This window comes from Delphinapterus leucas, chromosome 1, assembly GCF_059928025.1.
Source record: "Delphinapterus leucas isolate spDelLeu-1000000601 "Yukka" chromosome 1, BTC_Dleu_Yukka2, whole genome shotgun sequence".
Lineage (NCBI taxonomy): Eukaryota > Metazoa > Chordata > Mammalia > Artiodactyla > Monodontidae > Delphinapterus > Delphinapterus leucas.
Window position 1 is genome coordinate 159057196 of NC_143129.1, and position 22494 is coordinate 159079689.

General features: G+C 44.0%; 1 protein-coding gene and 1 pseudogene across 2 annotated transcripts; both read right to left on the bottom strand.

The window, feature by feature from the left end:
- Nucleotides 1-522: 522 nt before the first annotated feature.
- On the bottom strand, nt 523-10813 carry LOC149750779 (rho-related GTP-binding protein RhoG-like; annotated as a pseudogene).
- Nucleotides 10814-11094: 281 nt separating this feature from the next.
- On the bottom strand, nt 11095-21701 carry AKIRIN1 (akirin 1). 2 transcript variants are annotated; one of them, XM_022575305.3, is made up of 5 exons: nt 21359-21701; nt 17122-17262; nt 14690-14824; nt 13277-13390; nt 11095-12613 (listed from the first exon to the last, which is right to left on the bottom strand). In XM_022575305.3, the coding sequence occupies exons 1-5, from the start codon at nt 21576-21578 to the stop codon at nt 12603-12605; spliced, it is 621 nt and encodes a 206-aa protein (XP_022431013.1). In that variant the 5' UTR covers nt 21579-21701; the 3' UTR covers nt 11095-12602. The 2 variants fall into 2 exon arrangements, with proteins under 2 accessions (XP_022431013.1, XP_022431014.1); XM_022575306.3 differs by having other exon boundaries at nt 13277-13348; nt 21359-21697.
- Between the last annotated feature and the right edge of the window lie 793 nt (nt 21702-22494).

A 22494-nucleotide genomic window follows, 5' to 3' on the forward strand; every position in this document is an offset into this window, starting at 1 on the left:
TAAGCCGACCTTTCCTAGACAACTGAGTAAGAGGTGGCCCGGGGGTTAGTGATTTCCTGCTGCCTCCTCATGCTGTACCTTGGATTCTCACGACAGCAATGATTGGTGAGGGACTTAACCAAGGGAGCCCCCCTCATCCCCCTCCAGTAGCGGTTAAGCTCATGGAGTGTGGACCCACCCAGGGTGGGTTCCAATTCTGTCTCCGCCACTTCTGTGTCAGCCTGGAAAAGTTTCTTAACCTCACTGTGCCTCGGTTTCATCTTAAGATAAAAATATCTTAAAAGACAATAATGGTACCTACAGAGGAGGATTGCTTTGGGGATTGAATGAGTTATATTAAAGCACTGAGGCGTTTCCTGGCACGTGGAAAGCGCTCTAAGGCAATTGCAGTTCTTTGATGTCGCAGTCTGTTTTTACTTTGCGGATTCGGGAAAGTCGTCAGAGACCATGCCCCTCCTCTGTTTCAGAAACTCCAAAGGCTCCCTTTGATTACAGCAGGGGCTCCGAAGTGATGGTGGAGGGGGAGGGGTTGGGGGGAGGTAACATAGGCAATGTGTGATATGATACGTTGCGGGAGTGGGAAGAAAATACTAGAATATTTCTAATTTTTGTGTTTTTTAATTTCTTGTTTGTGTGTTAATGTTTATAAAGTACATAATATTACATTAGTTGTACGTATAAATAACTTGTAAATATTTATTTTGGGGAAGTTTGGGCCGAAAACTTCTTTTCCTTTTTTTTCCCGCTGGAGACAGGAGGTTTTATTGATGCTGATGGGAGTAGGTGGGGCCCCCTGGAGCCCGGAGGGGGTGGGGGTGGGGCCGAGTCAGTCAGTGGATGCAAAAGGCCTGAGCACTCGGGGGTGGGGGGGTAGGTTAGGGCACATTCATCTTAGGATTCTATGGCTCCTTCTCTGGGGAAGGGAGAGAGTATCTTGAGGGGGGAGCAATTTGAAGAGCAGCGAGGGAGAGGTTAGGGATGGCTGAGAGCTCCTAACCTGAGAGAAGTCACCACAGTAGGCAGCAACATCTGTGTGGAAAGCTGGATCAACTGGTCAGTAAAGGAAAGTGGGGAGGGGGCGCTGGGTTGGCTTCTTGGGGAGGGGTCTGACCTTGGCCTGGGTGAGCTCTCGAGAATACCTAGCGTTCTCAAGCAGAGTGGGGCAGGGCCCAAATCCCCTTTCCCTGTGGGCCTCCTTAAGGAGAAAAGGCTTTCGGGGAGCCCCCTTGGCAAGGGGTGCCAGAATTATTCGTAAAGGCACAGCTGGGGGCAGACAAGGCACAAAGGCACAACTGGTGGGGGGCAGGGGCAGGGGCAGCCTCCAAGCTGAGTGTCAGGGTCACAAGAGGACACGGGACCACCCACGCTTGCTAGGCATGGGGTTGACCACGGCCTGGACAGCCTCAGCAAACACATCCTTGACGCCGTCCTGCTGCAGGGCCAAGTACGCGAGGTAGCGCACAGTATGGATCTGCTTGGCCAGCACCTGGCCCTGTTCCTTCGGGCGTCATAGGGTGTCAGGCTGGGCTCTCAGGTCCTTCTTGGTGCCCACCAGGAGGATGGGCACATCGGGGCAGTGGTGGCACGCCTCTGGATGCCACTTGTGCCACACATTCTCATAGGAGGGCGGACTGGCAATGGAGAAACAGATGACATATTGGTCTGAGGGTAGGAGTGTCCGCGGAGGCGGCCCTACTCCTCCCGGCCCGCTGTGTCCCACAGGTGCAGGTTCACCGTGCGCCAGCCCTGCAGGCGCTATAACTGTCAAACGCTGTGGGGAGGTACTCCTTGGGGAAGACGGTGGTTGTGTAGCAGATGAGCTGGCACGTCTTGCCCACAGCCCCACCGCCTACCACCCTACACTTGATGCTCTCCATGGTGGGTGCAGCTGCTGCGGTGGAGGCTATGCCTCCTTCCCCTTCTGGGCCCCTCTGGATGCAGTGACCTGGTGCCCTCCCCGCCACAGGGAAGCTGGGGGCAGCAGCAGCAGCTCGGGGCTGGAGACTTCTTTTCAAGTGATGTGTTCTCAAAACTGTTGAGAGAAGTCTGGTGTTCCAACCTTGCCAGCCTCATTGTCCCAAATCCCCTGCCTAATGCTCCAACCAAGAGCTTGCTCTTCCAGTGTCTTCCAGGAAAAGTCCTGCCATCCAGTCTCTTTGATTTTTTTTTTTTTCTCCCTTCCCCTGGAATGACACCATTCCCCCCGATCCCGTCTCCATTTTTGCATGCCAAATTCCTGCTCTGCTTCAGGACTTTTGCATAGGTTTTCCTCCAAAATGGATTAACTGTCCCCAAGCCCCGGGTCCATCCACTCTGGAGAGAATTCCTAAGGTCCCACAACGTTCTGGTTTTGTTCCAGCATTCCAATTCTCCCTTCCTTCCCCCTCATCAGGTATAGCCCACCTGAGATCAGTTTCAGTTCAGCTAGAATTTCCTGGGCACCTAATGCATGCCCGGCACAATACTGGAGGATTATGGAATTGGTAACTCACGGCCCTTGCCCACAAAATACTAGAGGTAGCAAGGCAGTGATCACCACCACCCCTTCCACTTCTCCCACTTTCTTAAGTTGGTGATATCATCTTCCCAGCCATTCAGGTAGGAAACTCTGAAGTTGTATTTTGCCTTTTCCTCATCTTTCATCCAATATTTAATTACTGGCCAAATTCTTTCAAATATTCCTTCAATAGGTTTCCAATTTCTTTCTTCCTTTCTGCCTCCCGGCTCCTCACCTCAGTCTGTTTTGCACTGACTAATCTTTCTAAAGTACTAATTTAATTGAATCACTCCTTGGATACCAGGTAGGATAGATTAGCACAAAGATGGGCAACTTAAACACCTCCAAGGCCAAACAGAGCTAGCTCACTGTAAATAAATGAAAACAAAAGCATCATGATAAATAGTAGCTGGTACTTGGCCTCAGTTTAAGGGATGGAAGGAGTGTTGGGGAATGTGACAAACTGAAGAGCATATGTCCTGTCTAAAGGGGGCAGCAGCTACTCAGCTCCATTCTGTTGCTGTCAAGAATCAGGGCCCCAAATTGTCAAGTCTTCAAATTTTTCAGGAGAAGCCAGAAATCTTTTGTTATTGTTTAAGTGTGAAACATTCCACTTTAAAAATATGGGGCAATTAATCTTTTTTTTTAAAGCGCTGACCAAACAAAACCCAGGATGGAAATGGCCTTGAGCTGCCAGATTTCAACCCTTGGTTGGAGGGAAAATTGCAGGCTGGAAAAGCAATTTACTTTAAACTCTGATGACTTTTTACATCCAGCCTTGCTCTCTTCTTACCCTCTCTTCTTAATGTTGCTAATTGCTTTTCTAAAAACCGAAATCTGATCATTCAAAAAACACTTCCTGAGCTCTTATCACACGGCCATGATCCTTGTTGAGCTCTTGGGACGAAGACAGTCAGAATGCTGTGGTAAGTGATAAAACAAAGATGAACAAAATAAGGGAGAACGCAAAGGAGGGGGTCATTCATATTGCTTGGGCTGCGTGTGAGGTGTATTCAAGAAAAGGTCCAAATTCTTGGGTTTGGTATTCAAGACCATGATCTGATTTCTTCCCATTTCTAAATCGTCAGATCCCATTGTTCACCAACCCCTACTCAATACCCTCGTGTTCTCAGCCATCCAGAATTGCTCTCATGCTTACAAACTTTGTAGGAGCAGTTTCTTCTGCCTGTAATAATCCCACTTGCTACCTTCCCACTGTCTCCCAGGCGAATGCGTAATCCGTCCGCATCGGTTATCGCACGGTTTTCTGTGAAAGCTTCCCGAATTCCTGAGCATTTACTAGGCCTTTCTTGAGGTCCCAGCAGCCGTTATATATTGTTTCCTATTATAGATGTTGTTAACTGTTGATACGCCGACCCCCTCCACTGGACCGTGCATTCAGACCCGGTGTCGGCGCGGCTGTGCAAAGATGTCGGTGACAGATCGTCTCCTCTCCCGCAAAGATGAGAAAACTACAATTCCCAGAAAACCCTACGTCAGAACGGAGCCTGCGCCGTTGCTATTCTGACAACGGGCGCCCGCTTGGATTCCTGCGCTTTGCGTTACGAGTGTTGTAACTCGGACGTTAGGGGCGAGTTGCCAGCTCTTGTAACGCCCGTCATTTATCTTTTATTTTCCTTGTTCCAAGATCCTCACGTGGAAGTGTAGTTTTACAACGAAATCAAAGGGTTTTATTCGCAGAGAGGCAAGCCTGAGCTGTCGCTTTCTTCATTCTGTATTCGGGAACCCGAAGCTCGGAGACCCGGTGGAACAGGACTAGGCGTTCGCCGCGGGGTCCAGCGACCTGTTCTTCCGCGACAAAGCCTTGCTCCCATCTTCAAAGTATAAGAGGATGGCTCAATGTTAATTGAAGGCCCCTATTCCCACTCCTCTGAAAACTAGCCTCAGCTGCTGCGTGGACGGTCACAGGCCATTTAACGTCCCCCTGGGTCTCCATTCGCTGGACTTCTGTCCTTGACCTATAGGATTTCCTCGTGTTTACACACCTCAGTCATAACCCGAGAAAAGCTTTTAACGCTACCTTTCTACAGGTAGGCCACCTATAATTTAGCACATTGGGAACTTTAGGTCTGTATCTGATACCACTGTCACACAGATTTGAATAAACTGGGTAGCCCGAAGATCCTAGCACATTTGGGGAAGACAGTGAGTTTGGAAACTTACCCCCCACCCTCACCCCCAAGTCAGAGCTATAGGATACTTTCAACAACAGCAATAAGCAAAGTAATGTGAAAGAGAAAGTAATGGGTCCCAAGGCCTGGAATATGATGGAAATCAGAGTGACTGTTTAAGAAAGTTAAAAAGGGACTTCCCTGGCAGTCCAGTGGTTAAGACTCTGCGCTTCCAATGCAGGGGGCGTGGGTTCCACCCCTGGTTGGGGAACTAAGATCCCACATGCAGCGTGGTGTGGCCAAAAAAATAAAAAGTAAAATCATGCCATTTGGGGGTAGATAAAATATCAAGTCGAAGATGCAACAGAACCAAGAATCACTGAAGCAAACTGAAGTGGGGAGGAAAGGTGTGCCAGGCTTGTGGTAGGGGTAATCTGATGCTGGTAAACATTCCATCCCTAGAATTAAACTCCCCTCATTCTGATATGTGGAGCTATCTCTTGACTTCAATTAAGCTTCCCAAGTGATATGATTACATGAAGAAAACACACTAAGGCCAATGGGGAAGTCTACTGCACCTGACATACTTCTCATCATAAATTAACACACTGGAGTCTGGTTTTATAGACCAATATAGCTTTACTAGTCAGCTTTCCTGAGTACACATCAAGGTAATTAAACTACCTGGAGGGAAGCTGCCGAGAGTGGCCTTCCCCTGGAAACACCCTGATTTCTCTGTCCAGGTGCACAGAATACTTACCAAAGCAAGTTTTATCACATTCCTGCCCAGAGACTGGGAGCCTCTCTAGGGTAAGGACGGCATCTCTCTTACCCTGGCTGCAGAGACAACCTGCAGAAGGCTTAAAGTAATTTGATCTGAGTTAAGGAAGTTTCAGGTAGTGCACTGACTACTGGAAAAGGGGAGGAGTAGCCACATAATTCATTTAGTCACTCATCATTTAAGAGCCAAGAATAGATAGATAATAGCTCAAGGTGCTACTAAGGGCTCAGTATAGTGGAAGAGTCATGTAGACCCATAAATGCATTACACGATTACCTTCCTCAGAAAGGTCTCTCTTACCACCCAATTTAGGCATCCAGTTACTCTCTCTCATTCCCATTTTATTTTCTTCAAACACTTTTAAATCTTGGATGAAACAGTGTACTAGTTTGCCTTTCTTGCCTCACAACAGTGTTAAGCACCGTGAGAGAAGGGACCTTGTCTGTCCAGCTCAGTGATATATTCCTAGTGCCCAGAACAGTACTTGGCAAACAGTAGGTGCTCAATAAACATTCATCAAATGACTAAGTAACACTGCCTTCAAGAAGGGAGCAGAAAGACAACTGCCACTTGAGTAGGCCATTTGTCAAGTGAGAAGGTGTTAACTCCAGGCAGAAGAACAGGAGCACCATGAAAATTGACACTTGGAGAGGAAAATTTAATAATCCATGCAAGAGCTAACCAGAACCTTTAAGAATAGGTGGATTGGGCTTCCCTGGTGGTGCAGTGGTTAAGAATCCGCCTGCCAATGCAGGGGACGTGGGTTCGAGCCCTGGTCTGGGAAGATGCCACATGCTGCGGAGCAACTCAGCCCGTGTGCCACAACTACGGAGCCTGCGCTCTAGAGCCCGCGAACCACAACTACTGAAGCCTGCGTGCCTAGAGCCCATGCTCTGCAACAAGAGAAGCCACCACAATGAGAAGCCCGCGCACTGCAATGAAGAGTAGCCCCCCACTCGCCGCAACTAGAGAAAGCCTGCGTGCAGCAATGAAGACCCAACACAGCCAATAAATAAATTCTTTTAAAAAAAAAAAGAATAGGTGGATTTAAGAGAATCTGTGAAAAACAAAACACAAGACAAAACCCATCAACAGCAGCAGCTATGGAATTGGGCTGGATTCGTTAAATCGGGGGCATAGACAAACCAAGCCAATAGAAAAAGGATCTTTGAAAATGTCCCAGTGGGAATGTGTGCCACACTCTTAGCCAGGCAAAGCCAGAGCCATGTTTAATCATCCTTCCCAATCAATGTTCAGGCCTTTGTTATCTCCGACTGGACAAAAACAGAGGCCCTTAACTGGTCAATCTGTCTCTAATTTGGTATTTGCCCTTCTGTACTCACCTGTTTCCCCCAAACTCTTCAGATTCCTAAAGAGGAATGGTCAAACTCCTAGTTGTAAAAGCCCTTCATTATCTAGCCCCTACTACCCAGCTTCTAGCTCTTTTCCCATCTACATGCATTTCCTACTCTGGCTGAAACAAGAATGTTGTCCCTGCACACCAGCATGATTTCCCACCACCCAGCCTTTGCTTATTTCAAGCCCCAATTACTACTTTTGCCTGAGCCCTATTCACCCTTTAAAACCTCACTCCAATGGAGAACAGGATGGAGGTTCCTTAAAAAACTAAAAATACAACTACCACACGACCCAGCAATCCCACTACGGGGCATATACCCTGAGAAAACCATAATTCAAAAACAGTCAAGTACCACAATGTTCACTGCGGCTTTATTTACAATAGCCAGGACACAGAAGCAACCTAAGTGTCCATCGACAGATGAATGGATAAAGATGTGGCACATATATATAATGAATATTACTCAGCCATAAAAAGAAACGAAATTGAGCTATTTGTAGTGAGGTAGATGGACCTAGAGTCTGTCATACAGAGTGAAGTAAGTCAGAAAGTGAAAAACAAATACTGTATGCTAACATCTATATATGGAATCTAAAAAAAAAAAAAAAAGTTATGAAGAACCTAGGGGCAGGACAGGAATAAAGATGCATATGTAGAGAATGGACTTGTGGACACAGGGAAGGGGAAGGGTAAGCTGGGATGAAGTGAGAGAGTGGCCTGGACATATACACACTACCAAATGTAAAATAAACAGCTAGTGGGAAGCAGCCACATAGCACAGGGAGATCAGCTCGGTGCTTTGTGACCACCTAGAGGGGTGGTAGAGGGGCAGGATAGGGAGGGTGTGAGGGAGATGCAAGAGGGAGGAGATACAGGAATATATGTATACATATAGCTGATTCACTTTGTTATACAGCAGAAATTAACACATTGTAAAGCAATTATACTCCAATAAAGATGTTAAAAAAAACAAAAAACAAAAAAAACACCTCACTCCAAGTCTACCACCCTGAATGAAGCCTTCCCTGATCACTGTTGCTTACTTAGAACCATCTACCATCTTTTCTTTTCCTTGGTCCACTACCTGTACCATTTACCCAACACTTAGCAGCTTTTATCTTGCTTGCTTACCTTCTTTGCTAGATGGAGCTCCTTCTCAGCAGTCAAGATCCATCTGACTAAGTATTTATTTATGTTAATTCCAAGTCAGATACTGGGGATACAGGACTTCCCTGGTGGCACAGTGGTTAAGAATCCATCTGCCAATGCAGGGGACACAGGTTCGAGCCCTGGTCTGGGAAGATCCCACATACTGCGGAGCAACTAAGCCCGTGTGCCACAACTACTGAGCCTGACGCTCTAGAGCCACAAGTGCTGAGCCCGCATGCCATAACTACTGAAGCCCACACGCCTAGAACCCATGCTCCACAAGAAAAGCCACTGCAATGAGAAGCCCGCCCACTGCAACGAAGAGTAGCCCCTGCTCGACGCAACTAGAGAAAGCCTGTGCGCAGCAATGAAGACCCAACGCAGCCAAAAAAAACAAAACAAACAAAAAAAAGACACTGGGGATATAAGACAGACTAGGACTACTTAACAGAACTTGTCAGGCTTTTAAAACTCAACTCATAGGGTATTCCCTGGCGGTCCAGTGGTTACGACTCGGTGCTCTCACTGCCATGGGCCCGGGTTTGATCCCTGGTCAGGGAACTAACATCCCACAAGCTGCTCAGTGTGGCAGAAAAATAAACAATAAATAAATTTTAAAACACATATATCTGTCCTCCATAAATACATAACTCAGAAGACACCAGTAATGCTTGCTGAATGACTGGAAAACATTCAAAGCCAAATAAACATGTCTTTCCCTACTTTTCTCCCATTAACATGAAGGCACACTGGGTACCATGCCTCAGGAAATGTGGATCAGCCTACTGCTAAGACCAACTAGACAACAGCTGCAATATAAAAATCATTTTCTTAAAAGCATAAAAAGGCTAACTAGGTAATGAGGAATTACTGAGACAAAATCTAGGTAAGAACCCAGAGAGCCTAGAACTCAAAGCATCTCTTTCTCTTAAGGCATTTGCCAATCTGGAAATAGCCCCTGGGTGCCTGAACTATGCTTTTAGGAGCCTCATGGACTGACAGGGACAACTGCAGCTACAGGAGACTACACATACTTTGAAGGCCTTTTCAAGGGAAGAACCACCAGGACAGCACAGAAGTCACTGTTCCTTAACAGTATTTAACAATCTTTAAACCCATGCTATCTCCTGATAAAATTCTCACACTCACCTTTGTAACTAAAATTTCAAAATTAAGTTATACTAAAGATACAACAACTGGTCGTTCTAAAGAGTATGCTCCCTGCCCTCATCCCAGAGAATCATTCCTCTAAAAAGTTCATTAGCTCTTTCTGTAAGATGTTCACTTTGGCAACCAGTTTACATTTGTAAGCAGAATTTTTCATCATACCTCAACCTGAGGTGTGACTCCCCCATCCATGATGCACCAAATTTGCCTTGCTTGTGAGATTTCTCAAGTGTCTATCAGTGCTACAGTGCAGGGGCCCACACACTTTTCTATAAAGGGCCAGAGAGTATTTTCAGCTCTGTGGTCCATACTGTCTCTTGCTCTGGAGTTGCAGTATGAAAGCAGCCACAGATGCAAACAAACAGGCGTGGCAGTGTTCCAATATAACTTTATTTACAAAAAATAGGCCATAGTTTGCTGATCCCTGCTGAGTAACAAAATACAGATTCACTGAAAGGCATTACTGAATTCATTTGTCATTTATCTTTTATTTTTTAGTCAAACACTTAAAAAGTACAAATTCTAATAAGAGAATATGAGATTTGATGTTAACAAGGGGCTATTCGTTCTGGAAAGTTGAGAATCACCACTGCAGAAAGAAAGGTTTTGGTCTTCAGATCTGATGAAGACCACTGTAAAGAAACCTGCTGTAACATTTTCAAGTGCATATTATATGCCCCAACCTGTGCTAAATATAAGTACTTTCTTTACATGGACTATTTAATCTATTTGAAAACAAACCCCAATGATGTACATACAATTAACCCTCATTTTACAGATAAGGAAACCGTGGCTCAGAAAGTTCAGTAGCTTGGCAAGGCTCACATAGCAAATTAGTGGCAGAGCAGACTAAACTCTAGGGCTACAAACATCCAAAGGCCATTCCTTTAGCTACTATTCTAAACAACCAATCCTCCCTGGTGGGCAGAGAAGATTCACTGTGTGTGGAAGGTTGGCCCAAGTTCATGTGTCTTCTGATGTTCTTCTTTTCCTGGGAGCTCTTGACAATTATGACTGCCTCACAAACTTTAATCTCCCCTGTACTCCTCTGACCTAGGTATGCATGGACACTTACTCCTTTCATTCCCCTTAAGGTGAAGACTTTACTTAAAGATAATAAATGGAATTCAAACAGAAAAAAATTTTAACTAGCTCACTAGATACAGATCTTCTGAGACCACAGGTTCTAGCCCATCCTTACGGTCTCCGTACGTTGACTTCTTCCCCGGGCCTTGACCTATTTCCATGAGACAAAGACACATCCCCACCTGGGAATGCCCCTATGTTCAAGCCCTAGAAATCAAGGTCTAGGAAAAAACACCGTTCACTAGTCTAAGGCTTACCTCACAGGTCCCCATTTTCTGACCCAGGAGTCATCCTCTCTCTGCATAAAACATTAAACAAACATGTCCAGTCCCTTTTGAGGAGATCCCCAAACCCAGCCATGGTGGCGTGGTCTTACTCTGTGGCCCCAAAAGGCAACCATATGATAATAAAACAGCCTAACAACACTAGGTGCAGTGAGAGGGTGTCTGTCATTTTCCTTATAGAAACCTACTCTATTTCCCACCCAGCAGCCATTTAGTAGGAATGGGGCTGACAACTGCAAGAGTGAGTGAACATATCACACTGATTCTGTAACAAGAAGACTTCAGTGAGGCAGCGTTCCCCATTTCTGGCCCATCCTTCAGGACTTCGGATGGCCCCCACAGCTGCCCTGCCCTTGTTTTAGGGTGACTATCCCACTGTAAGGCCACTCCCATTACAGCCACTGCTATTCTCCTCTTCCAGGAACAAGTGACTACCCTGGAAAAACAAGAGATGAAACACACTGCCCTTCAAATACGAAGTAAAAATAATTCTTTAATTATTAAAAGATCACTTCTGGGCTTTAAAAAGTCTTTAAATCTTAAATGTAATGTTGAAATAGGGAAATGGTTATAGCAGCCTCACATAAATTATTTGAATTAATAAACATTATCACAGTATTAAGAAGGCAAGGTAAACAAATAGCTTAAGTATTTTATTTGTTTGCAACTAAGCTTGTTAACACTATATAATGAAAATGTACAAAGAATAATGTTGCAGTTTTTGGTTAGATTTAAGTCAAAGACATTCATTAATAAGGAATCTTCGAATGTGAATATTCCAGAAACTTCTCTAAGCCATCTGATCAGGACAACTGTCTCTGAATATTACCTTACTTCGGAAGGTACTGGCATACATTTGAATTAAAACACAGTTTTTTTCAAAATAAGCCTTAATTAAAAAAACTATTCTATATTCAAACTAAAACAATTTTAATAGAACTTTCCTTTCCAGAAACAATAATAAAGGAAACAAGGCATTTTGTAAAACGTGGTCCTGAACAAGTCACAGTAAAAAATAAATGTATACTTAACTTCCACCTCAAAACAGAGGTTACTTTCTGTTCCTCAGCCTTGGAAATAAGGTGAAGAACAGTCTGTAAGCAACTTCGGGCAGGGGGTTGCCAAAACAAAGCTCAAGCAATTGAACATGGACATCTCTTAAAAGAATTTGGGGGAACCTGACCAAAGGATCCAAATTCTATTTCTAAGAAGTGATACAAAGGTGAAGTGGCGCCTCCCAAGTAGCAGTGCCTCAGGGGCGTGGCCCAGCCCCATGCTCGCCTTTGTCATGCTCCCAAGCAAAGCCTGATGCTCCTCCTCCAGAGGAGACTCTCTTCCTTCTTAGAGGTTCAGTGTCCAGGGAGCTCCTTGTGTGAATGAGGTGAGCACAGACTCCACGTGGGTATTTTAAGGCTTGGAGTCAAAGTAATGTTCTAACACAGCTAGGCAGAGTCATGTGTCAAATGGCCTGTCTCGGGTTTGTTCTAATTCCTCACCACGCATTTGTAGACCTAGGACCACAGACCTTTGCTATGTCGTCATAATCACATCTAATGTCCATCCTAACTTATGATTCATATTCTGTGCCTGGAACCAGTCCCTGTATTTAACAATAACACCTACACAGAAAACAATCCACTTTTACAACTTATATGGTCACAAAACATTAATGATCTTCTGTAGACCAAGGAAATGTTTTTAACCATAATTGTCGTGCATCAAATTCACAGCCAGAATCCCCAAGATCAAAAAAATTTGCACAATACAAATAATAACTTAAAATACACATACACACACATACACACACTCTCACACACACTTCTTACAGAACTGTGCTTGGGGAAACTCCATTTGTTGAGTGCCACTGAGGGCATATTTTGCTAAACTGCTGCTCCAGGTATTTTTGTTTGGAAAATCTATCACAGTAGGGCACAGCTGTTTATTGGATGAGCAGAAAAGAAACATATGCTTGTGGCAACCGGAAAGTTTTAAGGTCTTTCAAGTTGTATAAAATGGACCTGCAGAAACATTTAAGTGTTCTCAGGATGCAAAGTTGGAGCTGAAATGTGATATCAAACCAGTTGCAAAAAGTGTACAGCAGCCATCTCTTGAGGTCAAACCTGGTACCCAGATATGCAAGAAAGCTTCAGGACACATCTATAAATTAGGAATAAAAAACAAACGAGTGTAAGAATACTAAAAATATAGTGTCATGCTTTTTTAATATTAACTAACGGTAAATGTGATAAACAGTAGAGGATATCAATCACCACTAAAGAGGTCCTAAATTCGCAAGAATTTAAGAAACTTGACTCAGACTCAGTTTACATATACAGCTATTTATAATTTGTTTTGAGTAACGGGTAGTTGCAAGATGTTTAGAATTAAGAAATTCTGACCACACACTTGATAAGCTAGCTCAAGGACTCAACTTTCATAAATTAACAATTGAAACTACCTTTCTGAGGGAAAAGCCAGGTATTAAACAAATTGGCACTGAAGTCAGACCACCTGGGGTTTTAATCCTGGCTGAACCACTAGCTGGATGAGCCTGCACAAATTATTTAAATTCTTTAAATGCTATCCTTACCTGTAAAATGGGACTAGGGATAGTTCCTCCCCCACAGGGTAATTGTGGATTAAATAAACTTTGTGAGGATTTAAAGGGTTTAGCACAGTGCTGGACATATAAGTATTCTTTAAATGTTATCTATTATTTTACTTCACAGGGGCTTTCTGCTCTCAGGAGACAAGGTACTCAGTGTCAAAATCTTGCTCTTGGAAGTTGAAAAATTCAATGAAAAACTTGGCAATACTTACAGCTTGTTGGCCTTGTCCCATATCGTCGCATAATCTGATCATGTGTGAATTTCACAAAAGATTCATATTGTTCTGTGAGGGGAAAGACAGTATATACTATCCCCAGAAACTCTCCTGCAGTTTTTCAAGAATCAAGGGTCAGAATCACATCTGGCTTCCCAGTTTATATTATCCACGCTCAGGCCTTGCTTATAATGGTCACTCTGAGATCTGTTCCTTTCTCTTAGGTCCCAGAGCCAAATCCCTGGCTCCTAGGTTTGGTCACTGATCATCGCTAACATTTTCCTAATAATCTCACCCCTGCTATAATTCCACCTCCTGCTAATGGCTTCCCCAGATAGACAGCTGTGCTCACTACCACAAGCCAGCAAATTTTAGTATATCTCCTATAGGACATGAAGCTTGAAGCTCTTTTCTGCTCTCTATCTTTTCTATAAATTTCAACATACAAACTGAGTGATAAGAGGTGGAATGGCTAGAAAGCTAAGAGAAAATTCCACATTACCTAATTGCAGACAGTTCCACAGAAGTACCTTCTGAAGGGAAACTCAGTAAAAAGACAGAAGGTAGTCTGACATCCAAGAACACAGAAGTGACTTACAGCCAGCTGGTCTAAACAATTTTGGAGTGGGGGTAGAATAGGGGAATGACATACTACAGCTACTTCTTATAATACACATTGTTAGTATATTAAAGGATCAAAAAAATGTTACTATAAAGAAATTCATTTAACTCTGTTGTTAAATCAACAGTTCTCAATTTAAAGCCGACCAATTAACATTCTGTGGTGTGGGCCACCACATGAGGAAACAATACTTACAGGAAGAAGCTGTTGCCTAAAATCTCCCTGATCACATCACCCTCTTTCACTAAACAGGTACTACTTCCTATTCCTGATTTAGATCCCTTCCTTTCACAAAAGGGTCTACTGGTTGCCATCACTAATCACTCTTTGTTCTCGCCTGTGCGGTGCTTTCCAGACTTTAAAGTACCTCTAAATCACAGGATGCCTGACTTCCCACATCCATAAAGTGACTCCCACCAGGAAGTCTGAATGTGTAGACTATACTCTTCCCAACCACCTGTTGGGAGGTCAGCATGATTCCTACCACCTGTTTACCCACCAGCTTGCCCGAATAACCTACTTGATGCCTTTATTCATATGGAAAATTCTTGAAAGAAAAGCTTGGCTTATCTTGTTTCAGAAACGTAAATGAAAAGTCCTTCCATATAATGTATAAATAAAATGTTTAGAATCCAAAAGAGAGTAACCAAAGAGAGAAAATTAATACTCACAATTCATTAAACCTTCTGGAATTAAGTCTTACGCTTTTTCTAAGTTACCATTTACTTAACTGGGATTAATCCTTACAGAACCCTATTAACAATGGCATAGTCACTGCCTCAGCCTACCTGCTAGTTTGGTATTGAGGATTTGCTCATATTCCTCCCGAATTTTATCTTCATAGTCTTTTAAGAGACGCTCACATATTATTCCAACTTGTCGGAGGGTAAAGGTGGGCTGGTCCTTCTTCATCCAGGAGGAACCTGGCCAAAAGACATACTTAGTTTACATATACATTCTAGCTCTAGGGTTCTGAATTAGTAACTATGCAAAGAGTCCTAGGATATAAAAATTGTTTAGAAAAATGATATTTTCCACTACTTTACATGGAATAGTTTCACAAAGTTCTGACATTCATTCTACAAGGCAAGGCTGAAGGTAAATTAAGAAGTAGGAGGAAAGTATATTCAGGTGTGCTAAATGATCTGCACACAGAAAAACAGTTCTGATGCCATAACGATCCGAGCCCATACAGAATGCTCACTTGGTAAAGAACAAGAACAAAAAGGTTAAAGCTGATATAAAGCCTCTAGTCTGAATTAGAGAAAGTAGATTCACAATATAAGAGCTACCCAGATCTTTGGAGATCATCTACACCTATGTTTAATCATGGTGGTGCATCATAATTATCTGTAGAATTAACAACAACAAAAAAGATACATATGTCGATTTAATTCTGGGGTAGGGCTTAGGCATCTTTTAAGTTCCACAGGTGATTCTGATAAGAAATGGTTGACTTCCCCAATATAAAAAACTGTTAGCTAAGTCACTGACGAATGACAAAAGGAGATGATTAGGCACTACACATCTCATCCTTGATCCCTTTTGAAACTAGGTTGAGAAAAATGAAATGTTCATTAGACTGCAGCTGGAAACCAAAATTTCCCCTGGGATGCCAGATGGAAATTGGCTTCTTGATCATGATAAAAGCAGCAGCTCTGTTGGCAGCCCAGTTCTGAGTTTTCCTCAAAGCTCAGCCTAGAATCTGTTTCTTCAGCCCTCTTAGTCTATAAACCAGTTAACGTCTTGAAACAAATCGGTTTTTGCTTAAACCAAAATTTTTTCTCTACAAATAAAACCTGCAAAACATCTAGTCAGTAATTACTTATAATTGGTTCTCTACCCGTAACATATTTTATTACTTCAAAATGATATTACTAAAATCCAAAGAGAATATTAATGAGAGACGTGCTAGCTACAACCACTGAAAGATCTATCACTCATGTATGGGCAAGAGCAATTAATTGGAAAGGGTGTTGTTTGAGGGTCAAGACCTTTGGGTTATAAGAGGACAATTTTTTTTTTTAAGGTATTTATTTTTTATTTATTTATTTTTGGCTGCATTGGGTCTTTGTTGCGGTGTGTGGGCTTCCCACTGTGGTGGCTTCTCGGGTTGTGGAGCATGGGCTCCAGGCACACGGGCTTCAGTAGTTGTGGCTCGTGGACTCTCGAGCGCAGGCTCAGTAGCTGTGGCGCAGAGGCTTAGTTGCTCCACGGCATGTGGGATCTTCCCGGACCAGGGATCGAACCCGTGTCCCCTGCATTGGCAGGCGGACTCCCAACCACCGTGCCACAAGGGAAGTCCCAAGATGACAATTTTTAAAAAAATTATTTGTGGTGAAATTCACATAAAATGAACCATTTTAAAACTGAACAATTCAGTGGCATTTAGTATAGTCATAATTTCTACAACCACCACCCCTATCCAGTTTCAAAATATCTCCACCACTCCAAATAACACCCCTTACCCATTAAGCAGTTTGTCCCCATTCCCCGCTCCCCCTATCTCCTGGCCAACATCAATCTGTGTTCTGTAAGGAGACAAGTTTTAATCAAGGTAATTTTTAATAACTCTTAGAACTGTTATAAAGTAGAATATTCTGTGAGGAAACAAATATTCTCCTCTACTGTTAAAGCAGGCAGAGCCCACCACCAGTGGTGATGTTTGGGCCCTGGCCTGTTGACTATTTACAGGGATACGGCAGGCAAGGCTCATGGCTGAACTATGTGACCATGAAGCTTCCCTCCAGCCCTGAGATTCTATTTTTGAGCCATCCTCTCTGACCACCTGTCAATATTACAGAGCAGTGCGGTCACACAACTTTCTGCAATAACGGAAATGTTCTGTAGTGCTGTCTAATACAACAGCTACACGTGGCTACTAAGTACTTGAAATATGGCTACCACAGCAAGAAACTGAATTTAAATTTTAAGTAATTTAAAATTAAACAGCTACATGTGCCTCCTGGCTACGGTATTATATGCTGCAGTTATAGAGGGTACTCTTGAATTGGGTGGAAGGAAGCCCAGTCAAATCAACCTAAGGTCTTTTGCAATTTCATGACTCCATGGTTTTAAAAGTATTTATAAGTAGTAATACAATGAATACACTTTATCAATTTTATTACTTTAGATGAAATCAATTCTGGTTTAGGAAGCCATCATTTTAATCATCACTTACAAACTCTTAAATGGACGGTGCACACTAAAACACGCTTACCTGGCGAACTAGGTGCTGTGAGTGCTGAGGAGTGAGGCTGACTTTCCGAAGTACAAGCTTCACTCTGATTAAGAACAACTTCTAAATGTCTCCACCTCTGATAACGACTGTATTCTTGTTTTATGTTCTGAAAAATTTGCTCTAATAAAAAAGAAACACACTTGAGCATTCACTTTACTGTGTTACTTCTTCAAGCTTCTTGTCCCTCCTCCCATGTTATATTAACAAATGTGTTTATACCAGATAAAGCACTCCTCCTATAATCCCCAAAGTGTTTCCTCTTGTTGCCACTATTTCAGTAATACATAGGATAGCAGGTATTTTGGCATAAACCACCCAGGTAGTTCCCTTTGCTTCTTTTCCTGTGACAATGAAGACCAGATCTGCTGTTTGCTGTAGGATTAAGTAGGACAACTTACAGCAACAAACAATCAAAACCATCCTTAGCTTCTTCACCTAATAAGAAGCAATTTTTGATCTCCTCTGAGTTGCACAACTTCACAAACAAGGGTATTAGGAACAAGTCTCTTACACCGAGGCCTTCTAACAATGAAACTCTTGTCCTGTTTGGGATTCAAGATCTTTGGGGAAGAGGAGAGCAGAAACCATTATGTTCACAGCCTGGACACTGACCAAGAGAAGACCTGAGGTTACTGCTTGGAACTGATGGTCAGAGCTTAGAAAAGAATTTTCTGATCCTAAAAGAGGCAATATTTGGTAGGATTCAGATTACTATTCTGTGTCAAGGTAATCATAAACTAATTTGTTAACGCTATTAACGGAGTCCAGGACACACAAATCACTAACCACCTTGAAGGCCACTCCTAGAGACAAAACAGAATCTGGAAAGATGTGGTTTTCAACAAGTTTTTTGGGGTTTTTTGATAGAATATGTATTCACTTTCCAGATCATAAAGCCTCCTTATAAAAAACAAAAACCAGGAAATTATATCACCCCCCCCACTTACATTATTCTAATATATACTTTGCTATAACAATTTTTTTTTAATGGGGGGTAAGTGTTAATAATGCCATTTTGCTTCTTCCTATGTGACTGTGACCTTGGGAAATCATTCAGGATCTTTAGCCTAGTACTTCAAAACAAATGTCAAATGCCTACCCAATAAAGTTGTGAGAATCAACACCAAAGACATTAACAATGCCATAACAAGTGATGGTACAGTCCAGGGACTGACATGAACTCAAAGTAGCTCCACAAGTAGCTAAACTCCAGAACTCTCAAGCCTGAACACTGGAACAATGCAGGATTAGCAAAGCTTTCCTTTCAGAATGCTATGAAGTTCATATTTTAGATCCCTGAATTTATGAAGTCTTTGCTTCATCTTTAAAATGCATTATTCTCCAAGCACATACTTGCCAGAATCAATACAAGGATGTAAGGAACTGCAAAGAATTGAAACAAGAAAGGACAAGTATGAGGACAATGCTCATGAGAACAGAAGGTCTTTGATAAACTTCTAACTGCCTCCTGTACAGCAAAGTGAACAAATGGAAAGACACAACATTAAGGCTGGTAGAAGGACTGGGAAGTCCAAGAATCTAAACATGGTATGCACAGGAGAAAAAGAAGTATCTGTGACTTTCTTCCCAAGCAGGCCAAGGCATTTTTTTCTTTAAAAAGAAAAATGCAAATTTCTTTTTAACAGTGGATAATAATTTAAATTCTTGCCTCCCGTTATTATTTGAGGTTGTGCTTCCAGCTTATATCAGACTAAGCCCATCTTCAAAATTTTACAATGACTCCTAGTTGCTACAGACCAAATTCAAACTCTTGAACATGGTATTCCATGCCTTCCAAGACTGGGCCCCAAATTAGTTTTCCAGTTCCACTACAACCGAGTTGCATTAAACTATCCTTTCCTTCACCTGTGGGTTTTCTAGCCTTTGCTCTAGCAGTTTTCCTTTGCTTGAACTGGGGCGGTCTCTCCCCCCAACATTATTCAAGACCCAGCTAAAATGCTACCTTTCTGGAAGTTATTCTCCAACCCTCAAGTCATGATCAATTAACTGCTTTGCATCTAGACTCCCTCCATGCTTACAAACATTTCCTGGAGGTCAGCAAACCCCTTCCATGTCTGGTATCCATCTAGCTCCTTTAAGCAATGAAAGGCTTAATTTTATAGGCTCCTTCCATAAAAAAGTGCTATGATACGTATCTTTTTTTTTTTTTTAAGTTTAGTAAGAACATAGTTTCTTGACTATTTCTGAGAGAACTTTTGAGTTAACAAGTAGGATGTTTTGATATGAAGTCACTGATTTTTAAATTCACTTTTCTATTAGTCGGCTTTATTCTTTCTTTTTTTTAGCAATTAATATTTCCTGCCCCATTCTTCCTTTTTAATCCAGAAGGCATCTTTCTCTTCAGCCAAAGAACCAAATTATTCAGTTTCTTTCATGACAGAACCATAACCGATCAACCTTTACAAATGAATATTTTTAATAAAACATTTTAACCCAAAATGACTAAGAAATCTATGCAAAAATTAAATTTTAAGATTAGAAAAACAGCGACGCCATTACAGCACCCTGCCATATTTAGGCTTCCAAGTACACTGAACGATCACTTAGTAAGCATCTGCTGTATTATGAACTACCATAAAGTTAATCTAGAGGGTAGTAGTGGAAGAAATAAAACATTTACATAAATTCCATTGAGACAGATAGGGCAAGTACTAATCCTATTTTGCAGAAGAGAGATCCAGAAAGATTATGTGACTCTCCTTGGGTATCTGTAGGAGCAGTGGACGAAAAAAATATCACTTCAAGAGGACATCTACGTACCCTGCTTTTGCAAACATTATTTCATTCAGTACATAAGGCTTTGCAACAATAAGTGATCAGGGAATTTAAAGTAGAATAGAGTTCCTTATGGAGCAGGGTTAGTCAGGTAATGGAAGACTTGAAGAAATGACTGTATTTGGATTAACAAACAGAAGGTGAAAACATCATGATGGAAGACAGGATACAGGCACAGCCAAGTGGGTCTGGGGGAAAAGAGCAAAGGCATAGTTAGGGGAAAAAATGTATAGAAGACTGACTAGGTAAGAAATGGTTAGAGTTGATAAATCCTTTGAATGCCAGGATAAAGAAGAGATAAGGTGAACACAAGTAAGGATACAGTGCCTAGGAGAGCCTGGCTGGCAACTGCTGGGATCTTGGTGTGAGAGGATGAGGGCCTCAAATCTGCATCGTGGATACACAGAAGGAGAAAATAATGGCTAAAGACACTGGTAACTGAAAAGGGGCAAGAAAGAATGATTTTAAGGCAACCTCAAGGTTTTGACAACGCTTGAGGAATAGAAAAACCCACACAAAGAAATGACTTGCCGAAGTCCAGTTTTGAGGCATCCCCCGCCCCGCATTTCCGGAAGCCCTTTAAAACTGCTAACTATTCATTCTGATGCACTTTCCCCTCTACTCCTGCGCAATGGTTAGGGGTTCGGGTTGTTTTTTTTTTTTTAACTTTATTGTCACACCAGTTCTCCTCTTTCCTTGGCCTATGTGGAATCCCTATTGAAGGAGAATCTCTCTGTTACGGATGGTTGAATTCCTGCTTCCGGAACCTCTGTATGTTTAAGGATTCTCAAATTCTAGCTAACGACCTACCGATTTCAAGCCATATATGGTACAGGACCACAGCCATACAATAAAAGAACAGGGCCAGTCTCTTAGAAACAGGTTGAAATCGGATTCCACGCCTTCGACGGCGGCCTTAAGTCCCTAAAGACTTCTGGAAATCAGGTCTCCCTACAAGCCACAGCACAGCGCTGCACAGCACGCACTCAGGCCCCCTCCCAGCAACCCGCCCCCAACCCCACACCCTCAAGGCCGGGTTCGTGAGCGGAATCCAATTTTCCATGGCCCACTGGATCTGCAGGGTGGCTCAGTGCAGGCGCGGGCAGCGGACGCAGGAAGGGCTACGGGGGCTGCGAGGGCCCCGAGCGGCCGGGGATATTCCCATCCTCCTCCCGCTGCCCACCCCCCTAGGATCTCCAGCTCCAAGAAAACCGAAAACCGACACTGTGGCCCCCCTACGCCTCCCGGATGTCTCCCATCCCCGGAAGCGACCAGGCCCAGCGACACCCCAGTTCCCTTTTCTCAGGGCAAAGAAGGGGTCCGCGAGTGAATTAGCCTAGCGTTCATGAGCTTCCCTCCCCCACCCCCTTCAAAAAAATGCCTGGGCCTGGCTTCCTGCCAAGCCCGCAGCGTAGGTTACCCGGGGTTGGAAGGCGCCGCTCGCTGCCGGGCGGGGCGGGCTGCTGCAGAGTCGGCGGTGGGGTCTGCGCCTGAAGCAGCGGCGGCGGCTCGGCGTCCGGGGGCCTGAGGCCCGGAGTGGGGCCGGGCAGAGGGGCGCAGCGCCGCCGCTTCGGGGAGCCGGGGCTCAGCAGCGCCGCCTCGAACTCCATGGGCCGCTTCAACGTCGCCCCACACGCCATGCCGCTGAAGGGCCAGGGACCAGGAGCCGACGCGACTTTAACTGCGGCCCAACCTCCCGCTCCTCAGCGGAGCCCGCAAGCCAAGCCGGCTCCAATGGCGGCTCCAGCACCGGCAAAGGCGCTGGCCCCGCCTCCTGGGACGTCACGGGCCCTCGCCACCGCCCAGAACAGGGGGAGGAAGCCGGAAGGGCCGCTCTGGGAGGTCAGTGAGCACATTCCGGCCCGCGGCGCCCTCTGCTGAGGAAATGGAAAGGCCTGGGCGGAGAGCTTGGTCACCAAGCAAGGTCGGGAAGGCCCCAGCCACTGCCGCCCCCAGGGTCCCATCGTCCCCCCATCTTCCTGAGCAGACGCGCCGGGGTGGCATCTTAGGTTTTCGCACCTGCGCGAACGGGCATGGGGGAGGGGAGAGTTGGCGGGGCTTGTCCAGAAGCCGCGGGGTTCTGTTGTCTCCCGGTACAGTAACCTCATTCCATCCAGAACGCTCTAGGCCCTGTGATGAGAGAGGGTTATTCTAAAAGGTCTGCAGGGGCATCCCCCGAGTCCAGGAAAGTCTTCACTTAAACATAACCCAAAGTCTGTGGGTGGACTTCAGGAAGTCCACCAACCCTATGAAACTGTGTGCAAAATAGCGTGTGTGTGTGGACGTATTTTGGGATAGATGACCCATATGTTCGTCAGCTCATCACAGGGGTCTGTTACTCCAAACAGTTAAAGAACAGACAGAAAACAACCCACTGGCTTAAATCATCCAAGAATGGTGTCAGAGGGTTAAGAACTTCAGCTGATAACTGATTTGCCAGTCTCCCTGTCTGACCTGGCAGCCCAGATGCTTCCTCAGGTCTATCCGAATTCTTCAAAGCAGTGCCAGCTATAAAGTGCTTTTGATATTCTGGAAAGATAAATAGTTACCAGGAGG

What these genes read in the sequence shown, in the direction of transcription:
- AKIRIN1 (XM_022575305.3), bottom strand. Translation starts at nt 21,578, where the DNA reads ATGGCGTGTGGGGCGACGTTGAAGCGGCCCATGGAGTTCGAGGCGGCG. An exon ending in GCGGCGCCTTCCAACCCCGG is followed by an intron (nt 17,263 to 21,358) that starts GTAACCTACGCT and finishes CTTTTTTATTAG; the next exon opens with AGCAAATTTTTCAGAACATA. An exon ending in CACAGCACCTAGTTCGCCAG is followed by an intron (nt 14,825 to 17,121) that starts GTAAGCGTGTTT and finishes TCTTTTGGCCAG; the next exon opens with GTTCCTCCTGGATGAAGAAG.